A 19,544-nucleotide genomic window follows, 5' to 3' on the forward strand; every position below is an offset into this window, starting at 1 on the left:
GATAGAAGTGTTAGTCCTATCTTCCTATGTATGCTTCTATCTTTTTCTATATTCTCCATTGTATACATCATCTCTACTGCTAACTACCAAAAATACATTACTATGCCACAAAAAGTAACAAGAAAAGATAATAAAATTATTCTGTGTTAAATACTCTACAAACTTAGGATGGATAAATAGAATCTAATAAGCAAATATAAACAAAGAGTGACTCAGGTAAATATGTATGTTTATAGATTTTTGAGATTTAAGACTATTTGAATGAGAATGGCAGATACCCTGGAGATTACATTTTTTCTTCTGTTGGGATAAAATCTTTGAATTTAAAAGAATATTAAAACATGAGAACAGTAAGAAAACAGACAAAATGCTTAGCAGTGTAAAGTAAAATATGTTCAGAAGTATGTGTAGTAACCAGGCATTATTATGATAGAAAACTCAAATTCTTTCATTTTCTCCATAAATCCGCTAAATCATAATTACTCATGCTTTTTTGTAGAAGTACATAGCATTAGATGATCTCTAGAGCATTTTTAACATGTTACTCAAAGTGCTATTTAAAAAAGAGCACTGTTGTTATTTTAAAATATCACTATTTCAAAAAGCAATTTGAGTAGATCAAAATATATTTGAAGATAATGTACGGCAATTCATGAAACAATTTATTTTAAATGTACACTTAATTGAAGGATAGCTCAGAGATTAAAAAACTACATTTTAAAGAACATTTCAACAATTTCAGAGTTATTTATAAATTAATATGATATTGCAACAAAAGTCAGAGTAAGGCAATGTAAAAAACAACTTGACTTTAACGAACCATAAAACACTCAGACATATTAAAAACTTGATTTTGGCCAGGCGTGGTGGCTCACGCCTGTAATCCCAACACTTTGGGAGGCTGAGGCAGGAGGATCACAAGGTCAGGAGATCGAGACCATCCTCGGTAACACAGTGAAATCCCGTCTCTACTAAAAATACAAAAAAATTAGCCAGGTGTGGTGGTGGGCGCCTGTAGTCCCAGCTACTCGGGAGGCTGAGACAGTAGAATGGCATGAACTCGGGAAGTGGAGCTTGCAGTGAGCCGAGATTGTGCCACTGCACTCCAGCTTGGGTGACAGAGCGAGACTCCGTCTCAAAAAAAAAAAAAACTTGATTTCATGGTTATGATCACAATGCACACATATTTTAATTCATTATCACATACAAATATGCAGACCTTTAAGGCATGACTTAAAAATCTGGAATGTGGAATGGGTGTAGAATGAGAGATATTGAAGAAATTGAAGTGTGAGAACATAGGAAGGGGGTGGCTGATGAGAAATTGCTTGATGAATGTAACACACATTATTTGAGTGATGGATACAGTAAAAGGCTAGACTTCACTACTAAGCAAAATAGCTAGGTAATAACATTGCACTTGTACCCCACAAAGGTATACAACTTTATGAATAAATAAATAAAGTATTTTAAAGATTGCTCCTAACCAGTGAGTCTTAAAGTCTTTCCTCCAGACTCAAGTGTCTTCCAACCTCCAATTCTTTTTGATGTTGGTGATTCTATTCTTCCGATTAATTTGTAATTTTTAAAAGTAACAGAAAATAAAAAGGATCGGTAGGAAGTAAACAGAAGTACAGGAGATAGAAACTTACAAAAAGTTTGCTGGGCATGAAATTCAATAGAAAACAAAACAAAACAAAGAAATAACGGAGACTCTAGGGAACACCTCAACAATATAAATCAGACATGTTGTGCTCTTTCATATTTTCGTGGCCTTTCTTAAAGACTCCTTTTATGCTATGGCATACTTTTGGTTTTATTTACATGATGAGTTGCTTAGGAGCTAAGCTCTCCCTATTGGTGGTATGAGTCATTGTTTCATTTGTGCATTCATTAAATCATTATTTATTGATATTCTATCATATTGCAGACACTAAGAATACAAGGCAAAACGTAAACGCAGTTATGGGCTTTGATTAACTTTAAATGAATCGTATAACAAGAATACTTAATGTAGTTTGGGAAAATCTGTGGAGCCTTAAAGCACTAGTTTACTTTGGTTTTCTCCAAACTCTCACAAGCTCTTTAAAATCTAATTCTGATCATGATGAAATCCTCAAGAGGTAGAATGCAAGGCTCAGACAAACAAGAGAAAAAAAATGAAAATATTAGTCCAAGATGTACATGAAGATTAGTCAAGTAGAAAGACAAACTCATTTTGAACATCAAAAGCTCTCCAATAGTACTTCTCTGTGAAATATGAAAACACCCAGAGATATAGGGACAAAATAAAATTGTACATAACCTGTAAGCCCCACAAAGGTAGACTTCTGTTCACCCAAAAGATATGAGACCTATAAAAAGAATAATAGTAAGTTAATTTTTTTAAATGTGAAAAATGTATTCACTTTTAAAACTCAGTTAAAGTTGGAAATATTAAAATAATGCTAGCATAAAAAAGATAAAATACCAAAATTAACATTTGAAAAAATGTTTCTGCCTTAGCTTTCTTTATGCTAATATTCATTTCTATTCCAATAAAAACTTTTTGAATTTCATTTTTGGTCACTGTTAATAAATTAAAATATGTGACATTATTTAAAGAATGATATGGGAGGGCAGAATAATCTCAAACCCTTTACTGGATAATTTTACACTGAAAAGTCACTTAATAGTCTTCTGTAAACTCTAAGATTTTCTTATTTTTAACAGGACATATATTTGAGTAACAAAATTCAACAGTATAAATAATCAGAAAAAAGTCAGTAAAAGAGTATACAAGGTAATAATATTTCAGACTTGAAGTTCTATAAAATATTTAACATACCATGAAAAAAAGTGTGACTGGGGTTAACATATTGGGCAAGACAAGAAGTAATCATCTTTACTCCCTAAAAATATATTTTCTGATGATAAAAAGGCTTATGCTCTGGAAAGAACATCAGAACACTTACTATCCCTCTAATTCTAATTTTCCACAATTTATAACCTAGCTTTGTCTACATCATTTAGTACACAGTTCATTTCAATGGTAGTCACTCACAGCAATAGACACTATTCAGAAAAAGATGAAAATAATTACATTTTCCCGAAGAGAATCAGGTGAATGGTAGTTTTTTGCATCTCATAAAATAGTACCAAATCCCACTTTATTTTGCTACTCAAAACTTGAGCATCCTTTTAGATACTTTCTTCTCCTACATCTGTAAATACTAAACTCACTAGACACCAAACCTTTTCAGTCATTGCAACCAAATATCTGCAGAATTCACTTGCTTCTTTTCATGTCTACTACCACAATCACCTTATTCTAAGATATCATTTTTCACAATTGGATGCTTGCAAAAACCTACCAGTGGGAAACCTGCACCTTATTTTGCCCTCTACCATTTTTCTTCAAGTTGCAAATACACTGATTCTTTCAAAATGTGTTTTAGATCACATTACCCTATTCCCTATTGCGTAATGCCTTTGCACTTTTGTTAGAAAAAGATCAAAACAGTTGACCCGGCAGTCTCAGACACATTCAAGTGGACACACTCCTTCCTTCTACAAGCCCTTTCTACATTCTCTCCTCTCATCCTAGAAGACTCAGCTCAGCCCTCTGTGTTTCAGGGAAACTCCCTCTGAGGATTCCACTTGATCAACTTTGTCAACTAATCTCCTGGGCCATGTCATCCATCACACCTTTCCTGTCACTCATCTCAGTGGAAGCTTTATATGTATTTGTAATATGTTTCTTTAATGCCTGCCTCCTCACAATTACAAGCTCCATAAGATAAAATAACATATCTTTTTTACTCACCATTATAAACCCAATGGTTTGCTAAGTACATGCATATATTAAACTAGGCAACCAATTAGCAGTGATAAATGGTGCCAATAAAGGCAAAGATATAACTCATGAATTCAGTATCACTGTCCTTTCTAAAACATTTTCATATGCTGAGTAACATTTGAGAAATCAGACAATAACAAGGTGTGTCAGAGTGAAGAGGGATATATCCCCAGTTTTGTAAATGGAAAAAGTATGTGCCAAAAAAGCTATACTGTTAAGTAGATAGCAATCCCTGGGAAAAAAACCCTATAAAATGAGTTGCTAAACAGAAGTCTGTGAGTATTTTCGAAGAAAATTGGTAATTAACATAGACTTAGTAAAATCTGCTTGACTTTCATAATCGCCATTCTGACTGGTGTGAGATGGTATCTCATTGTGGTTTTGTTTTACATTTCTCTAATGATCAGTGATGCTAAGCTTTTTTCTCACATGCTCATTGGCTGCGTAAATGTCTTCTTTTGAGAAATGTATGTTAACAAACAATGCTCAGTTTTTGATGGGGTTGTTTGTTTCTTTCATGTAAATTTGTTTTAGTTCCTTGTAAATTCTGGATATTAGACCTTTGTCAGATGGATAGATTGCAAAAACTTTCTCCCATTCTGTAGGCTGCCTGATGTTAATTTTGATTATAGTTTATTTTGCTGTGCACCAGCTCTTTAGTTTAATAAGATCCTATTTGTCAATTCTGGCTTTTGTGGCAATTACTTTTGGCATTTTTGTCATGAAGTCTTTGCCCGTGCTTACTTCCTGAATGGTATTGCCTGAGGCTTCTTCTAGGGCTTTTATGGTTTTGGGTTTTACATTTAAGTCTTTAATCAATCTTGAGCTAATTTTTGTATAAGGTGTAAGGAAGGGGTCCAGTTTCAGTTTTCTGCATACAGCTAGCCAGTTTTCCCAGTACCATTTATTGAATAGCAGATGCTTTTTGAAAAGTCAAGAAACAATAGATGATGGAGAGTTAGGAACGCTTTTACACTACACTGTTGGTGAGAATGTAAATTAGTTCAACCATTGTGGGAAACAGTATGACAATTCCTCAAGAAGCTAGAACCAGAAATACCATTTGACCTGGGTATACAACCAAATACCATTGCTGGGTATGTAACCAAAGCAGTATACATCATTCTACTCTAAAGACACATGCAAACTTATGTTTATTGCAGCACTATTTACAATAGCAAAGTCATGGAACCAACCAGAATGCCTAAAAATGATAAACTGGATTAAAAAATGTACATATACACCATGGAATACTATGCAGCCATAAAAAGGAATGAGATCTTGTCCTTTTCAGGAACATGGATGAAGCTAGAAGCCATCATCCGCAGCAAACACAGGAACAGAAAATCAAACACCACATGTTATCACTCATAAGTAGGAGTTGAACAATGAGATCACATGGACACACAGATGGGAACAACACATACCAGGGCCTATTGGGGCTGGGGAGGGGCAGAGGTGGAAACTTAGAAAAAATAATAATAAATTTAGTTTAAGACTTTCACACTGCCAGTATAGCAGATTTGGTGAAATTAATACTTTTTTAAAGGGCCCAAATGAAATAATTTTCTAACGTGTATATCTGAAATTTGTAATAAAATCAACTTCATATTTTAAAAATTCTGAAAAAAGTCTGCTTACATCAAACTAATAGCATTTTCTTTGGTCTGTGATATTGGTAGACAATTGAAATGTCATAAAGAATTTAAATAAGAGTTTTAAAAAAGACATACTTATTTTCCAGGCTAGACTGTGTCTTATGAAATAGACTTCAGAATCTATTAAAAAATAAGTTCTACAAATCTCTGATATATAAATTTCAAGGAGATCTCCAATTGAAAGACATACTTTTATCAGTTTCCTTAACATTAAATTGGATAAATACAGAGAAGGAAGTGTAAACATTTTGGTAAAAACTAGTGTTCAAGCCCTCCTTCATAAAATGAATTTATCATGAAAAAAAGAATGTGGGATCTGATCTGCACATTCCTAGAAAACCTCCAAAATAAATGAGGAGTGAAACTAAAACTGACAGCCAAATGGTAATTTCAAATGAACATTTAATCTCATTGACAGAAAAACACTAGGAGAAAAGAAAACATGCACAATAATATTTATTTTGGTATTATTTATAGCAAGAGAGTAACTGGAATCTACCTGAATATCCAACAGAAAAGAGAATTTAAGTAGCAGATGCATCATCATCAAGTAAAACAACAAAAACATTACAACTAAGGAAAAAGTCATTAAAATATTGCTTTAGGTCATACCTGTACGTGTATGTTATCTATAATCTATACGTCTGTGTATAGAGAATTTGTAAATAATTAGTCATTAAAAATGCTAAAAATACTTATTCTAGGTGTTGTGATATAAGATAATTTTTACTTCCTTGTCATATACATCTATATTGTAATATGCATGAAACATTTTTAAATAATAAAACCAAATTTCCCTTTTCAAAAATACAAAAATTAAATAAAAAATGCAAACCAAAACTCAAATATATATCATTTAGTTATTCTGAATTAGACTATCCTGTTGATAAAATTCATGTATGAAGCATTATTATGAAAACTAAAGGAACCATATCAAACAATGTAAGGAAAAGCAAAAGTTAAATACAGGAACTTAGTAATGTAGCCTTGGCCACTTTTCCCAGAACACTTATGAACTGTCTTAAAAGTAGGAAAACAGATGGTAAAAGTGTGAGAACAGCTTTGGCAGAGGAGGTGGGAGTCATGGGGTGAATATGTTTAGCAGAAGAACAAAGCATTTGAAAGTAATAGGGTTAACATGCAGGACATAATTCATATGAAAGGACAGGTTGCTCACAAACCCAAGATGAACTCAAAGACCGATAGCACTAAAAAAAACTAATATAAGTTTGTAATGTATTAACAAATAATAAACAAAACAGGTGGGTAAATTATACAACTCCCCTGACCATAATATACAGTGAAATCTGAATACTAGATATGATACTAAGCCCACATTTCAAGACGAACATAAAATATGTAATACACATCCAAAAACTAGGTGACCAAAATATGAAAGCATATGAGTCTTGCCAGTATGATAGAAAGACTTTTCAGCGTTTGAATCCTTTCAAAACATTGGAAATATTTAATCCCAGGTTAGACAACCAACTATCAAGGATGTTAGAGAGAAGACTAATAACTAACTCTTTGAAAGAATGGACATTAAGGGCCCTTTCACCAGACATAACATTGGCTGTGACAGAGTTGGCTTTAATTAACATTCATTCTCCCCTTTCCATGGCACAGAGTCAAGTGCAAAAAAGTCACTCTTCAGTCAACTACATTTCTCAGTCTTTGTGTCAAGGTATGATGATATAACTGGTTCTCACATGGGATCTGAGTATGAAGTACAAGTAAAAGTGATGTTTGTTGTTTGTTGGCCAATAATTTTTAAAAATATATATGCCTTCTCCAAGCTCTCTTTCACTTTCTGAAAGCTGGATGTAAAGATTCTGGTCTTAGGACAACACAAAATCACAGAATGCAGGGGACTTGTACATATAACACCTATCATGTTATGGAGTGAGTGTGTGTGTGTGTGTCTCTGTGTGTGTATGTTTGTGTATGTGAATCATTATATGGCGAAAAAGTTCACAATGACCAAAAACACCAGTATTAGTCTCCAGTATTAGACTCCAGTAAACAAAAAAAAATACTTTTAAATGTTTGAGATTTGTTAGAGAACTTAGTTCTACTTTATTCTAAAAAAAAAGAAGAAAAGATCTACATTAAAATATTCATTCCTATTGATTATTAAATATTTAAGAGCTATTGTCAAAATTCCATTTCTTCCTTTAATAGTTGTTACCCTGAGGAAGAAATAATATGTAAAATTTGAATTCCACTTAAACACACTGTTTGCTATACTAGGCTTTGATTTTAACTGGAATCCAAATACCATAAAATAGGAGCCTGTTCATGTGCTTCTTACCTGTGTCTCTATCACTTGATGTTAAAAACAAATGATCATTTCAACAATTTTTAAATTGGAAACAGATACATGACTTTGGACACAGCGATGAACTGCAAGCATCAGCAGGCAATGAGTTAATACTGACGGCTCATCTTTCAATGTAATTTATAAACTACATGCTGCAGGTGTGCTTCCTTTGCTAACATCTTTAAATCATTGACTACACATTGCATGTACATCACAGTTTGCCATTCACACATCATATATTAAGAGTAAAATTAGTTTAATATTCTTCAGGTTTTCCATATTATAACATTTTCATAACAGTTTTGATTCCTGAAAGGGATTTAAAAACAAAGCAAAGCTGCACAAAATATCTGCAGACTTATCATGTCAGAAGCTCTAATTAAATAAATCTCTTTGCTTAATTAGCCTCATTATTTTAAAATAGAGCCTGCGCCCATAAAGGCGACTTCTGTTTTTCATTAACTAATACTGCACTGACAATGGGAACTAAACAGAACATTGTATTCAAAATGGAACCATAAATGTTTTTTAATTACCATAATCTGATTTTTCAAATGTATATCCTCTATAATTATGGCCAAATATTCTTAGTGATATTACATAGAAGTTAATTGTAGGAAACTTCGTTCCTCTTAATGTTTTCAAATAATATAATTTTACTCTGCTAACACCCACCAAATGCCCTTTTACCCTTAGAAGGATTCCATCATGCCTCGTTTTATGATTTTCAGGTCTCGCTAGTGTACTTTTTATTTACAAATCACCACATTTTAAAAATAATTCTGACATGATTGTAGAATAATTTGTTACATGAACCATTTTAATAACACTGACATCTCCATCAGTAGTCCTCAATCATTTTTACTGTACAACACACTATCAATAAAATTGCTGAGCATCATTTCATTAATTCAGCAGCATTCACTGACCTACCAAGTCCTGTGCTTAGTGTGAGAGCTACAGAGGAAAACATGGCATGGTTCTTGCCCTTGGTGAGCACATAGAAAGGACTGATAAGTGAATGGTAATATCAAGGGCAATGCTTTGGCTGTTGTGAGAGAAGTATGTGGGAGAGTACCCAGAAGACACTCCTAAGCCAGAGTGGAACTGGGCTACAGGGCACAGTACCCATAAGGATTTTAGATTAACTGTTATCCAAAAAGTTGTTTTCCTGAAGGCCCTGGAAGCCAGAAGCAAGTCAAAAAAGTGTGGGTTGTGAGAAGCAGGAAACCTAATTTCCCAGAAGAAGGAGAAGAATGTTCAAAAGCCCAGAGGAAGGGAGACTGAAGAGTGTATAAGCTACTTCAAGTAGTTCAGCATAGCTGGAGTAAGGGGCTGGTGAGGTGGAGTAGGCAAAAGTTAGATTACTAAGGAACTTCTTTTACTCATGTATCCATTCATTCGTTTAACAAATGACTATTGTTTCCCACTTTGTGCCAGGCTCCGGGGATTCAGGCAATGATCCCTGCTGTCCTGGAATATCCTCTCTAGTATTCATGGAATACCACAGAAAACAAATAAATGAGTAATATTAGGTAGAATATGTAAAAGAGAAACAGGATCTAAAGAAAAAAAAAGTAAAAGAAGAATGGTATTAAGGGAGTCTTATGAGGAGATTACAATTTTAAGTAGGAAGCTTCATATTATCTGAGGAAGTGCACCTTATGTTATCTGAAGGAAGAGAGTCCTGGACACAAAGAAATGCCCTTATGAAGGACCTGAGCTGGGTGTGTCTGGTATGATCGAGGAACAGGGAGGGGCCAACGTGGCTAGAGCAGAATGGGTATGGGATGAGTAGTGGGTGGTGAAGTTATAAGGCCATCGTAAGTACTTTGGCACTCAGAGCAGAGCAGAGTCGTATCAAGATGTGACTTATATTTTACACAAATAGCTTCTACATTAAGAATCTATCAAAAGGGAACAAAGACAGAATTAGCGGGAGTAATTAATTAGGAGGCTATTGCAGCACTCCAGGTGTGAGAAGGTAGCTTGTACAGACATGGTGGCATTGAGAAGTGATTGTGTGCCAGGTTTATCTTCAAAGTAGAAATGATAGAATTTTCTAAGGCATTTGTATATGCTGCAGAAAAGTAAAGAAATGACTCTAAAGCTTTTGGTACAAGCAACTTCTAGAATGTAATTGTTATCAGCTAAAATGTGGAAGGCTGTGAGTACAGCAGGGTTTGGGGGAAGGATAGAGTTTTTAATCACTGAGATGTGGAAGAGCACTGAAAAAGCTAATTGGAATACAGTGAGCCTGAAATGTCTGGACATCAAAGTAGGAAAGTTAAATATGCAGTTGGAATTTGGGGGAATGGGAACCCACTGGTTTCCTGTGGTCACTGAGTTACACAGAGATAAAAAGCATAATAAGTAGTCCTGAGGGTCTCCAAGCAGAGTGGCAAATATGAGAAAACCTCTGTTTCTTCATATATAAGGTGAGAATAATAAGATGAAGTATATACTGAAAAAAAAAAAAACCACATATAAGAAAACTAGTCTAATGACAGAAATAGCAGGAACTCCAAAATAAACAATTTTTTCACAGATTAAAAGTTCCCTAAGGATACTGAATGTTTCTGTGCATCTCTATATATTTGCTAATAGCAATGTGACTGGTACAAGCTAAGTAATAAAGATACAGTGAAATACTCATAATTATATTTCATTAGTTTTATAAAGAATTATCACGGCTTATTAAATAAAAGCTCACTTATTAATCTTTAACATTAAATAAATATAGACACCTTTAAATACATACAAACCTTTCAACAAATACAGAATCATTTTACTACCTAAACAAGCTGAGAGGTAACCAATTCATTTAGATGCAGATTCTGAGCTCACTTTCATTTTACTTTTATCTTTCCTTTTTTTAATTTTCTTAAGGCAGACTTGCGCATGAAGAAATAATTGTACAGATGTTAGTCATCATATATAAGTTTTCAGCTTTGAAAATCATTGTATATTTAGTAGGCTGGACAAGGGTCCAGGATGATGATGAGATAATTATTATGCATACAATTACACACCAATACCTTTCCCTACTGTTTCCAGCAAAAGGCAGAGCCTAAAAACGAAAATCCACAAATGACTAGAAATATAATTTAATATGAGCAACACGATTATGAGCACAAAATAAGTCAAGTTAATACATCAGTGTCATTTAACTCAAATAAGATAAAGAACTGCACAGGTTAAAACTGAGTCTTGAGATAATTTTCCTTCCCAATATAAAATGGAGTGTTTCCATTGGAGGTTAATAACTACTTATTATTATGAAAATATAAAACTGGCATGCAGTAGAGTAAACCTTTTGGGAGTATCTGAAAATCAAGAACAGAAAGGCATTCGGGTCTTTAAAGAGACTCACTCATTTTAAAACAAAAACTACTTCATGTACTTTGGCTTGCAATAAAATTTTATGCCTAACAGTCCAATATTAGCATCAAACAGAAAAATAATAAAAGATACCTACAAAGAACCTACAAGAATTATGAAGTGCCTGTAAATCAGATCAATTTTATTTATGATAAACACCTAAAATATCCTTTAAAATGAAGCTCTACACAACATGCTTTAAATTTAAAATGTGATACAACTCAAAAGAATCAAAATAATATTGCTGAAGGTCAGGAAAAGGTACCTTACCATTCATTTCCTTGTGAAGGGTTTTCTAGAAGTACTCGGATTATGTATAATAAGCAGCTTAGTAATTTGAGAGAAAAATTGAACAGGCGAATCCTTAGACCTTTAAACAAACAATAAAAGTTTTATTTTCATTTGAACTTAGTTCACAAAAGACTAAAAAGAATTGTCAAAAATATCAACTTTAAATACAACACTTAAATTGTATTGAGAAGCTACACTACTATAATTATCTAAACTCTCTGAAGTTCTTGGTGGCTGAATTTTAATTACCTGAATATTGAGACAAAAAGTGAGTTTGACAGAATACTTGAACTGCAAATGAGAGTGCATATTTTATACCAAGACTAAATCTAGATTTGAACATTCAGAAGCCACAAAATGTATGTCCAATCAAGGTTGATTAAAGTATGTTTATAAGTTTAAGCATTTTATATATCCATAAATTTTGGGATAAAGTTTAACTGGCTAGAAAATCTAGCTGCTTACAAATTCACAAGCCAAGTTATAAAACTTATACCTTCACAGAATCTTGTAGATGTGATTATAAAGAAATTAATTATATTTGTATAGTTCTATGTTGTGTATTTAATATTAACTATATAATTATAATACATACCAATTATATAATTATATGTTATTTTATTCATTATATAATAATATATATTAAATAAGTATAGAGAAATCTTAATAGCTTACACTGAGAAACACACACACAATCTCTCCACCTCTCTCCCACACACATACATTTAAAGTTCAATAAATTAAATTCTATTTTTAACTATTTAAAATACCCATGAAATCTTAAACTTTTGTGGGAATTCAAACTGCCATGGATGTATCTTCTAAACTGTGTAAGTCACAATTATGCAGCCTGTAATATTCAATGATGATGAAGAAGAGTATTTAAGATTAAGCAAAATACGCATAAAGTCTGATTAATATGAGCATTATCTTTCCTGTAATTACCTGTGATATCTGATTCATGCATTATGAGTAAAATTTTGATGAAGACTTCCTTATAATTATTACTTAATAAAATCTAGAAATGAAATGTCACTTTTTTTGTCCTGCTCTGCCGTTGTGAGTGTACTTGCGGTAACATTTCTTACCAGTTAAAAGGTCAATGCTTATCAATTGTGAAATTTTTCCTAGATTTTCCAATTAAAATGTTGAATACATTTTATGGATTCACTTCCTTATAAAATCTTTCAAATTATTAATGCAATTGTGCTGGTTTTATAGAAATGGGCCTCCTCATAACTGCTTAGTTGCAGTTGACTATGGGTGAAGGATTCAAACAATGCATCCACCTTTTTTGGCCTGGAAAGACAGGACTCTTAGTGCAGAAATAAGGGAAACTATTCAGATGATGTGACCCCTTTAGGTAATATCTATTTATGGGGCTTCCTTGGATATTCTGAACAATCATGTTAGAAAAGCATTAGTTACTAACAGTCTCAACCTTGAGGCCAGTCTGTCATTAAGACTATCTGAGCAGTATGACTTAAATATTGAAATATTCTCCATCATCAGTATTTGGATAGCTTCCCACAAGTGAAGCTTCTCTCTTTGAATCCTACCTACAGAGGCACAACTTAATTTTGACAGGATTTCGCGGTCAAATTCACAGAGCTTAACATCTACACCGACTAATGCAGGCCTTTCCATTCCTTGTGATATTTTAAGCAATGACCATGAAAAAAATTGCATATTGGCTTATTACATATGACTTTTTAAATATATATGGCATTTTGGGAAGCAACAAGTATCAGAGGCACTCCTAACATTGAATAGGCTCAGGAGGACAGTGACTATGCCAATTTTGTATTCTTGAAGTTCTACTTTGTTACTTTCTTACATTTGTATGATGATAAGAATCATTGGGATGTTAAACTCTGAGATCTACTCTACACTTCCTGGTTCAAAATCTTCAGGCTAAGAAAGATAGGAATCTGTGTATTTCAGTGCAATCTAGATGTTTCTTATTATTTGGAATGATTAGGAAATATTAAACGTTCCCTTCCCTAAATCAGACAATTGTTTCCCATTGTGGTCTGCCAGTGCTTTTTGAAACTACAATATTTAGAGTTAAAATGGAGAGACCCTCATTTAAATTATTTTCCTCAATGTTTCTACTAATCCAGATAGTCTACTCAGAAGTCAACTTATTGACATGGAATTTGGAGAATTGAAGATGTTCAAGAGGCATTAATATCACTATTGTAGTGTCTATATTTTTCTAAAACGTTACCACCTGCAAGAAAAAAATAACCAATTTTATTCCTGTATCTAAAAAGTATTTTGCAAAAGATTACACAGTTGAAATATTTTGAAGTAAATATATGTACGAACAGAGGGGGGAATGAAATGAATAACTTACTTGATCTCTGGTTTTTTATGAAAAATAATTTTAGTCTTTCTTTAAATGTATTTTCATTCATATAGAATTCAACTTGGACTCTGCAAACAGAAAATAAAAGCATGTAAATGTATGTAAGCAATCATATATTTATTTTCATGAAGAGCAACAAATATAAATTGATCTGTAGTTCTCTAATTAACTTAAAGAATAATATATTTTTAAAATAAATTATTTGATTTAATGCATTATATATTTTAGTAAATTCCCTGCCATGGAAAATGAGAACTGAGTCAAGTACTGATTTAGAGAGGAGCAGTTACTTTCTACTTTTAAAGATATAATCATTTTAAATATTATACACAGTCAATCCAATTATTTGTATTAATAAATGTAATGAGTGGTATGGATTATTCAAAACAGCAATAATGCAAAAGTCTTTAATATGTGTCTTTGAAAGGGTTTTGAATCAGTGCTTTCCCCATTTTTTTCCCTGTGTAAGAATTAACTGATGCTTGAAAAATTCAGTCTGGGCACCACCATGCCAGATGTACTTATTCAGAATTTTAAAAGACAGGGCCTAATAATCAGTTCCTTACTACATCTAGAGTTTATTTAGAACACCATACTCTATAACACTTTACCTTCTTACTTATGGATCAACCAAGAAGTAGTAGTGGCAAATAGAATTGTTAAAGTTACCACAGAGATTATAAAGCAAACAACTAAATTAATAGAGTGCGTATTATATACTTGATCCACTATGCAAAAATATCAACAGTCTAAAATAATAACATTACTTTAATAAATACAATAAATACTCTAAATTCTAGCAATCTTCCTTTGGTAAGGCATAATTAATACTTTCAAAATACTAAGTGAAAAGAGAAATCTTGTTCAGTGCAAGGTAACTTATAAATAGTACTCAATTTCCTTAATCAGTCTCAAATATATTTATTATGAGTTAGAATTTCAAAAACAGCTAAGAATGGATTTTGATGTTTACACAAAAAACAAATATTTAATTTCATTTTTCCTAATATGGTAACATTTTGAAATTGTAATTCACGTAAGCCAGACAAGGTTTGGGGGTCATTTTTTGGGGGTGAGATTTTTGGTTTTGTTTTTTGCAAGAGTAGATACCTTAGAGAAAACTAGCAGAAAAGAAAACAACTGACATTACAAAGCTGCTCATGCATTTGAGAAATATTTCACTATTATATTATCCTATAAACTCTCTATTACCCTGCTTATTCAAGGAAAACCATGAATAGTTTAAAAGTAGTTTCTTGTGTTACAAAAGCAACAGGGCATTTAAAAAAATTATTATACTTTAAGTTCTAGGATACATGTGTAGGACGTGCAGGTTTGTTACACAGGTATACACGTGCCATGTGTATGGTTTGCTGCATCCATCGACCCGTCATCTACATTAGGTATTTCTCGTAATGCTATCCCTTCCCCAGGCTCCAGTTGTGTGATGTTCCCCTCAACAGGGCATTTTTAAAATTAATTACCAATCAAGTTGTATGTGTTGTATCTTCTAAAATACTTGAATGTTCTTTTATATCTTCTCTCTAAAGAATACATTCTATTTTTATTTCCTTGTTATCATATTCTCACTTACTTTGTTTTTTCTTCTTCACCTTATACATTAAATAAAATTGTTTTAAAGTAAGCAAGATTCTCTTTAGTCGATAACTTCTCCAGATTAGAAGTTGAAGAAGAACTTCTAAAGAAGCCACTAAAATGGCAATGATATCTTTTAGCAGAACATTTCCATCTACAAATCTACATACATGTACATGCTACAAAAGCCCATGCACACATATACAGAAACAAAACTTCATCGGTGTCTTGAAAATGCATTATTGGATCTGTTTCCTTTGTTTATCAAATGAAAAGTCAGTTCATTTTAAATATAGTAACTGTAAATAGTGAGATAAAGCTAAATTAGTTGGAATTTGTTATGGCTACATAAGCAAATTTGAGAGGACATACAGCTATTACACAAATAATTCAGCAAAGGCCATGCAGATTTGCTTCCTAGAATTACCAAATTTGTAAGAATGATTCCATTTTTCAGATACTATTGGAGTTCAGTACTGGGTATGTAATAGAGGAGCCATTTTTGTTGTTGTTGCTGTTGTTTTTTTGAGATGGAGTCTTGCTCTGTTGCCCAGGCTGGAGTGCAGTGACGCAATCTCGGCTCACTGCAAGCTCCGCCTCCCGGGTTCACGCCATTCTCCTGCCTCAGCCTCCCGAGTAGCTGGGACTACAGGCACCCGCCACCATGCCCGGCTAATTTTTTATTTTTATTTTTATTTTTATTTTTGTATTTTTAGTAGAGACGGGGTTTCACCGTGTTAGTCGGGATGGTCTTGATCTCCTGACCTCATGATCCGCCTGCCTCAGCCTCCCAAAGTGCTGGGATTACAGGCAGAGAGGAGCATTTTTTAACTAAAATGAGGTCATCTACAACCTTAACTAAAATAATGAGGAATCTGGGAAACATATCACATGTGGAAAGGTTGAAGAAACTAGAAAGAATTCATAATTATGAAGAGTTAGGAGTCACAGTTGTCTTTAAATATTTCAGTGACCAACATTATTAAAATGGAATGACACATAATGCGATTCTCTATTAAATAGAACTAATAATAGATGAATACACAAATTATGAATGAGAATTATCCAACTTTGCAATGGCCATCAGTGTGGAGAGCTCTCCAATACCTATAAATGTGCCAAAGGCTGGACAACAGCTTGCAAGCCACTGGCTTTCTCTTTCCTGAGAGCAAAGGCAATTTTGCATGGTGTGAAGTCTCTCATTAAATAATTTCCTAATCCCAATCTAATTATCAAATTATGTGAAGTAAAACTCTTAATGAGTCTGGCGATCTGAGTCAATATAATCATTGAGAAACATGGATTATATTAAAACACAAAATTATACAACTTTTTTTAAAGCCAAAAGGCAAGCAAAATGTTTTTTGATACATGACTTATTTAGGGCACACAAAAAAATGTCCTTTAGGCTTACTGGTTATGGTATAAAGTAGAGCTTTTTAAAAAAAAAATTGATTTAATGTATTAAATTGCTCTTTCCAGCAGCAAGGCATGTTAGTGACAGCATATACTTTTGAGACCTTCCTCAGCACCAAACAGTTTTTTAGCACCCAGATATTTAGTTCAGAGTTTAGTGTTTACCCTTCCCGGTGTTTTTCAGGATTTTAACTGGTTTTAAATATAATCTCACTGCTTCCTTTTTCAAGTTTAAACACTGTTTCATCTCCTCCCTCCATTCCTTCCTCCCTCCTTTCCTTCCTTTAATCTTGCCTCCCTCTCTTCCTTCTTTTCTTCTGACCTCCCTACCTCCATCTAACTTTATCTGAATTTACTTACATCTAGTAGACGCTGTTAGTGTACTCTTTAGTGTACTCTTCTTACACTAAGTTAGTGTACTCTTTCTGGACCTTCCCCAGAACCATAGAGTTTTGAATTAGGGCAAATCTGCTCTCATCAGTTTTTTAGATGTCATTTTTATCAAAGGCTTATACAAAAGCTAAAATTTAAGGTAATTTTGTAACATTTATTCAAATACAATAATAACAATTTTATTTGATTTTCAAAGATACTGGAATTCCAATCATTGCTAGGTGGTATCTTCTATTGAAATATGTTCTCCCTATTTAATAGTTATTTTTATGTTGATCAACAACATTTTATTTGGGTAGATCTTACATATTCTTTGTGACACTTATTCCTGGCTATTTGATAATTTTAGTTGCTTTTTAAAACTGTTTTGTTCCAATCTTTTAACTTTTTGGTTTTGATATTGGAAATGGCTACCTTGTTGATCTCTTTTACATGTGATTTTTTTCACATTTATTACTTGGGTTTGCTAGACAGACAGTCATGGATATGTTCTTTAAGACCTCACTTAATGTCATCCATAGCTTCTTTGTGACTTTAAGAGAAATGATAGATAACAAATCCAATTTTACCATCGACTAACTGATGTAAACAACAGTTAAGTTTCTACTGGACACAAAAATGTCACCAAACTTCTAAATAAAGACCCAAATACTTTTTATATTAAAGGTTGAAATAAATATGAACTACACATATATTCAAGAAAGATTAATGAAAACAAGCAAGGTTATTTACCCACTTGTTCCAGTTCAGGGTTGTAGGTGGCCAGAGCCCATCCTAGCAGCTCAAGGAGCCAGGCAGGACGCCATCTGGACAGGATATCATCACATTGCAAGACACACTCAAACATCAACACTCATGCTAGGATCATTTAGACACACTAATTCACCTAACTTGCATATGTTTGGCACATGGGAGGAAACTGCAGTAACTGAAGAAAACCCACGCAGACATGGACAGAATGTGCAAACTCCACACAGACAGTCACCACCCCAACCAGGAATAGATTTTTCTCTCAACAATGTTATAACGAAACAATGTTGAATGAAATGGCATTATTTGAGGAACTACTGTATTTATAGTTCATTGTTTATGCCTTACTATATTGACTAGCACTTTTGGGGAAAAAGAAAGTCAAATAATTGCGGTGTTCCTTTCTTATAAGAGGATACCTCTAGTGTTTTAGCAGTAATTAATTACCCTTGACCCTTTGTATCCATTAAGTTCCACATCCATGTATTCAACCAGTTGAGGATAGGAAATATTTGGGAAAAACCAAGAACAACATCTGTACTGAACATGTACAGACTTGTTTTTCTTGTCATTATTCGCTAGGCAATAGAGTATAACAACTATTTACATAACTTTTATATTTTATTCAGTATTTAGTACTACTTAGGTACTACTAAGTGCTATTTCCCCCCCTAATTTTCCTAATGATACAGACTTGTTTTTCTTGTCATTATTCCTTATGCAATACAGTATAGCAACTATATACAGGTATTATAAGTAATCTAGAGATAATTTAAATTTTACCGGAGGATGTGCATAGATTATTATGCAAATCTTATGCTATTTTATATGAGGTACTTAAGCACTGTGGATTTTTGTATTCACAGAAGTCTTGGAACCAATCCCCAAGATTACTGAGGAACAATTGTATTTTGTTGAACTTGGGATTGCTTAAATATTTACACTTTACTAAAAATTATATCAGTAATGGATGGGTATTGATTGTTATAAAAAACCTGTATTGAATCTATCAAGTTAATAGTATATTGTTGCTTTTCTTTTCATGTACTGATTTGATGAATTATTTCAACAGCTTTTCTATGATGCAATTGTTTTTGTCTATCCTGGAATAAGTTGTTTTTGTGATGGTAAACTATTCAGGTAATTTGCTGCTGGATTCATTTTCCTATACTTTTTCAGCAGTGTTTCTTCTAAAGTCATAATGGTGTGATGTCTGTTTTAGATTATTCTAGTATCTTCTAATATGAATTGAAAAACTCCAGATTTTTCTATAGTCTGAAACAATTTAGATACTGCAGAGATCTTTTTTGCAACTGTCATCAATTTTTCCTAATGATATCAACTACCTTAATGTTGATTTTAATTTGATACTTTTTTTTCATTTTCCTTTCATTATTTTGTTCTGGTACTTGAATTCAAGGTAAAATTCCCCAGGAGTCTTGTTACAGTGCAATTTCCCTGATTCACTCTTAAAATTCTTCTTTAGTAAATTTAAAGTAGGCCTCATCATTTTAATAACTAGAAAAA

General features: G+C 33.0%; 1 protein-coding gene across 1 annotated transcript in view; it reads right to left on the reverse strand.

The window, feature by feature from the left end:
- Window positions 1-19,544, reverse strand: part of KCNT2 (potassium channel, sodium activated subfamily T, member 2) — a 250,671-nt gene that overhangs the window by 118,657 nt on the left and 112,470 nt on the right. Inside the window, exons 2-4 of the mRNA XM_011975599.1 lie at window positions 13,851-13,930; window positions 11,471-11,570; window positions 2,306-2,354 (exon numbers count right to left, since the gene is read on the reverse strand). Coding sequence (XP_011830989.1) covers window positions 2,306-2,354; window positions 11,471-11,570; window positions 13,851-13,930 — 229 coding nt within the window. The remainder of the gene's footprint in view (window positions 1-2,305; window positions 2,355-11,470; window positions 11,571-13,850; window positions 13,931-19,544) is intronic.

Source organism: Mandrillus leucophaeus, unplaced genomic scaffold (genome assembly GCF_000951045.1).
Source record: "Mandrillus leucophaeus isolate KB7577 unplaced genomic scaffold, Mleu.le_1.0 Scaffold1571, whole genome shotgun sequence".
Classification (NCBI taxonomy): Eukaryota; Metazoa; Chordata; class Mammalia; order Primates; family Cercopithecidae; genus Mandrillus; species Mandrillus leucophaeus.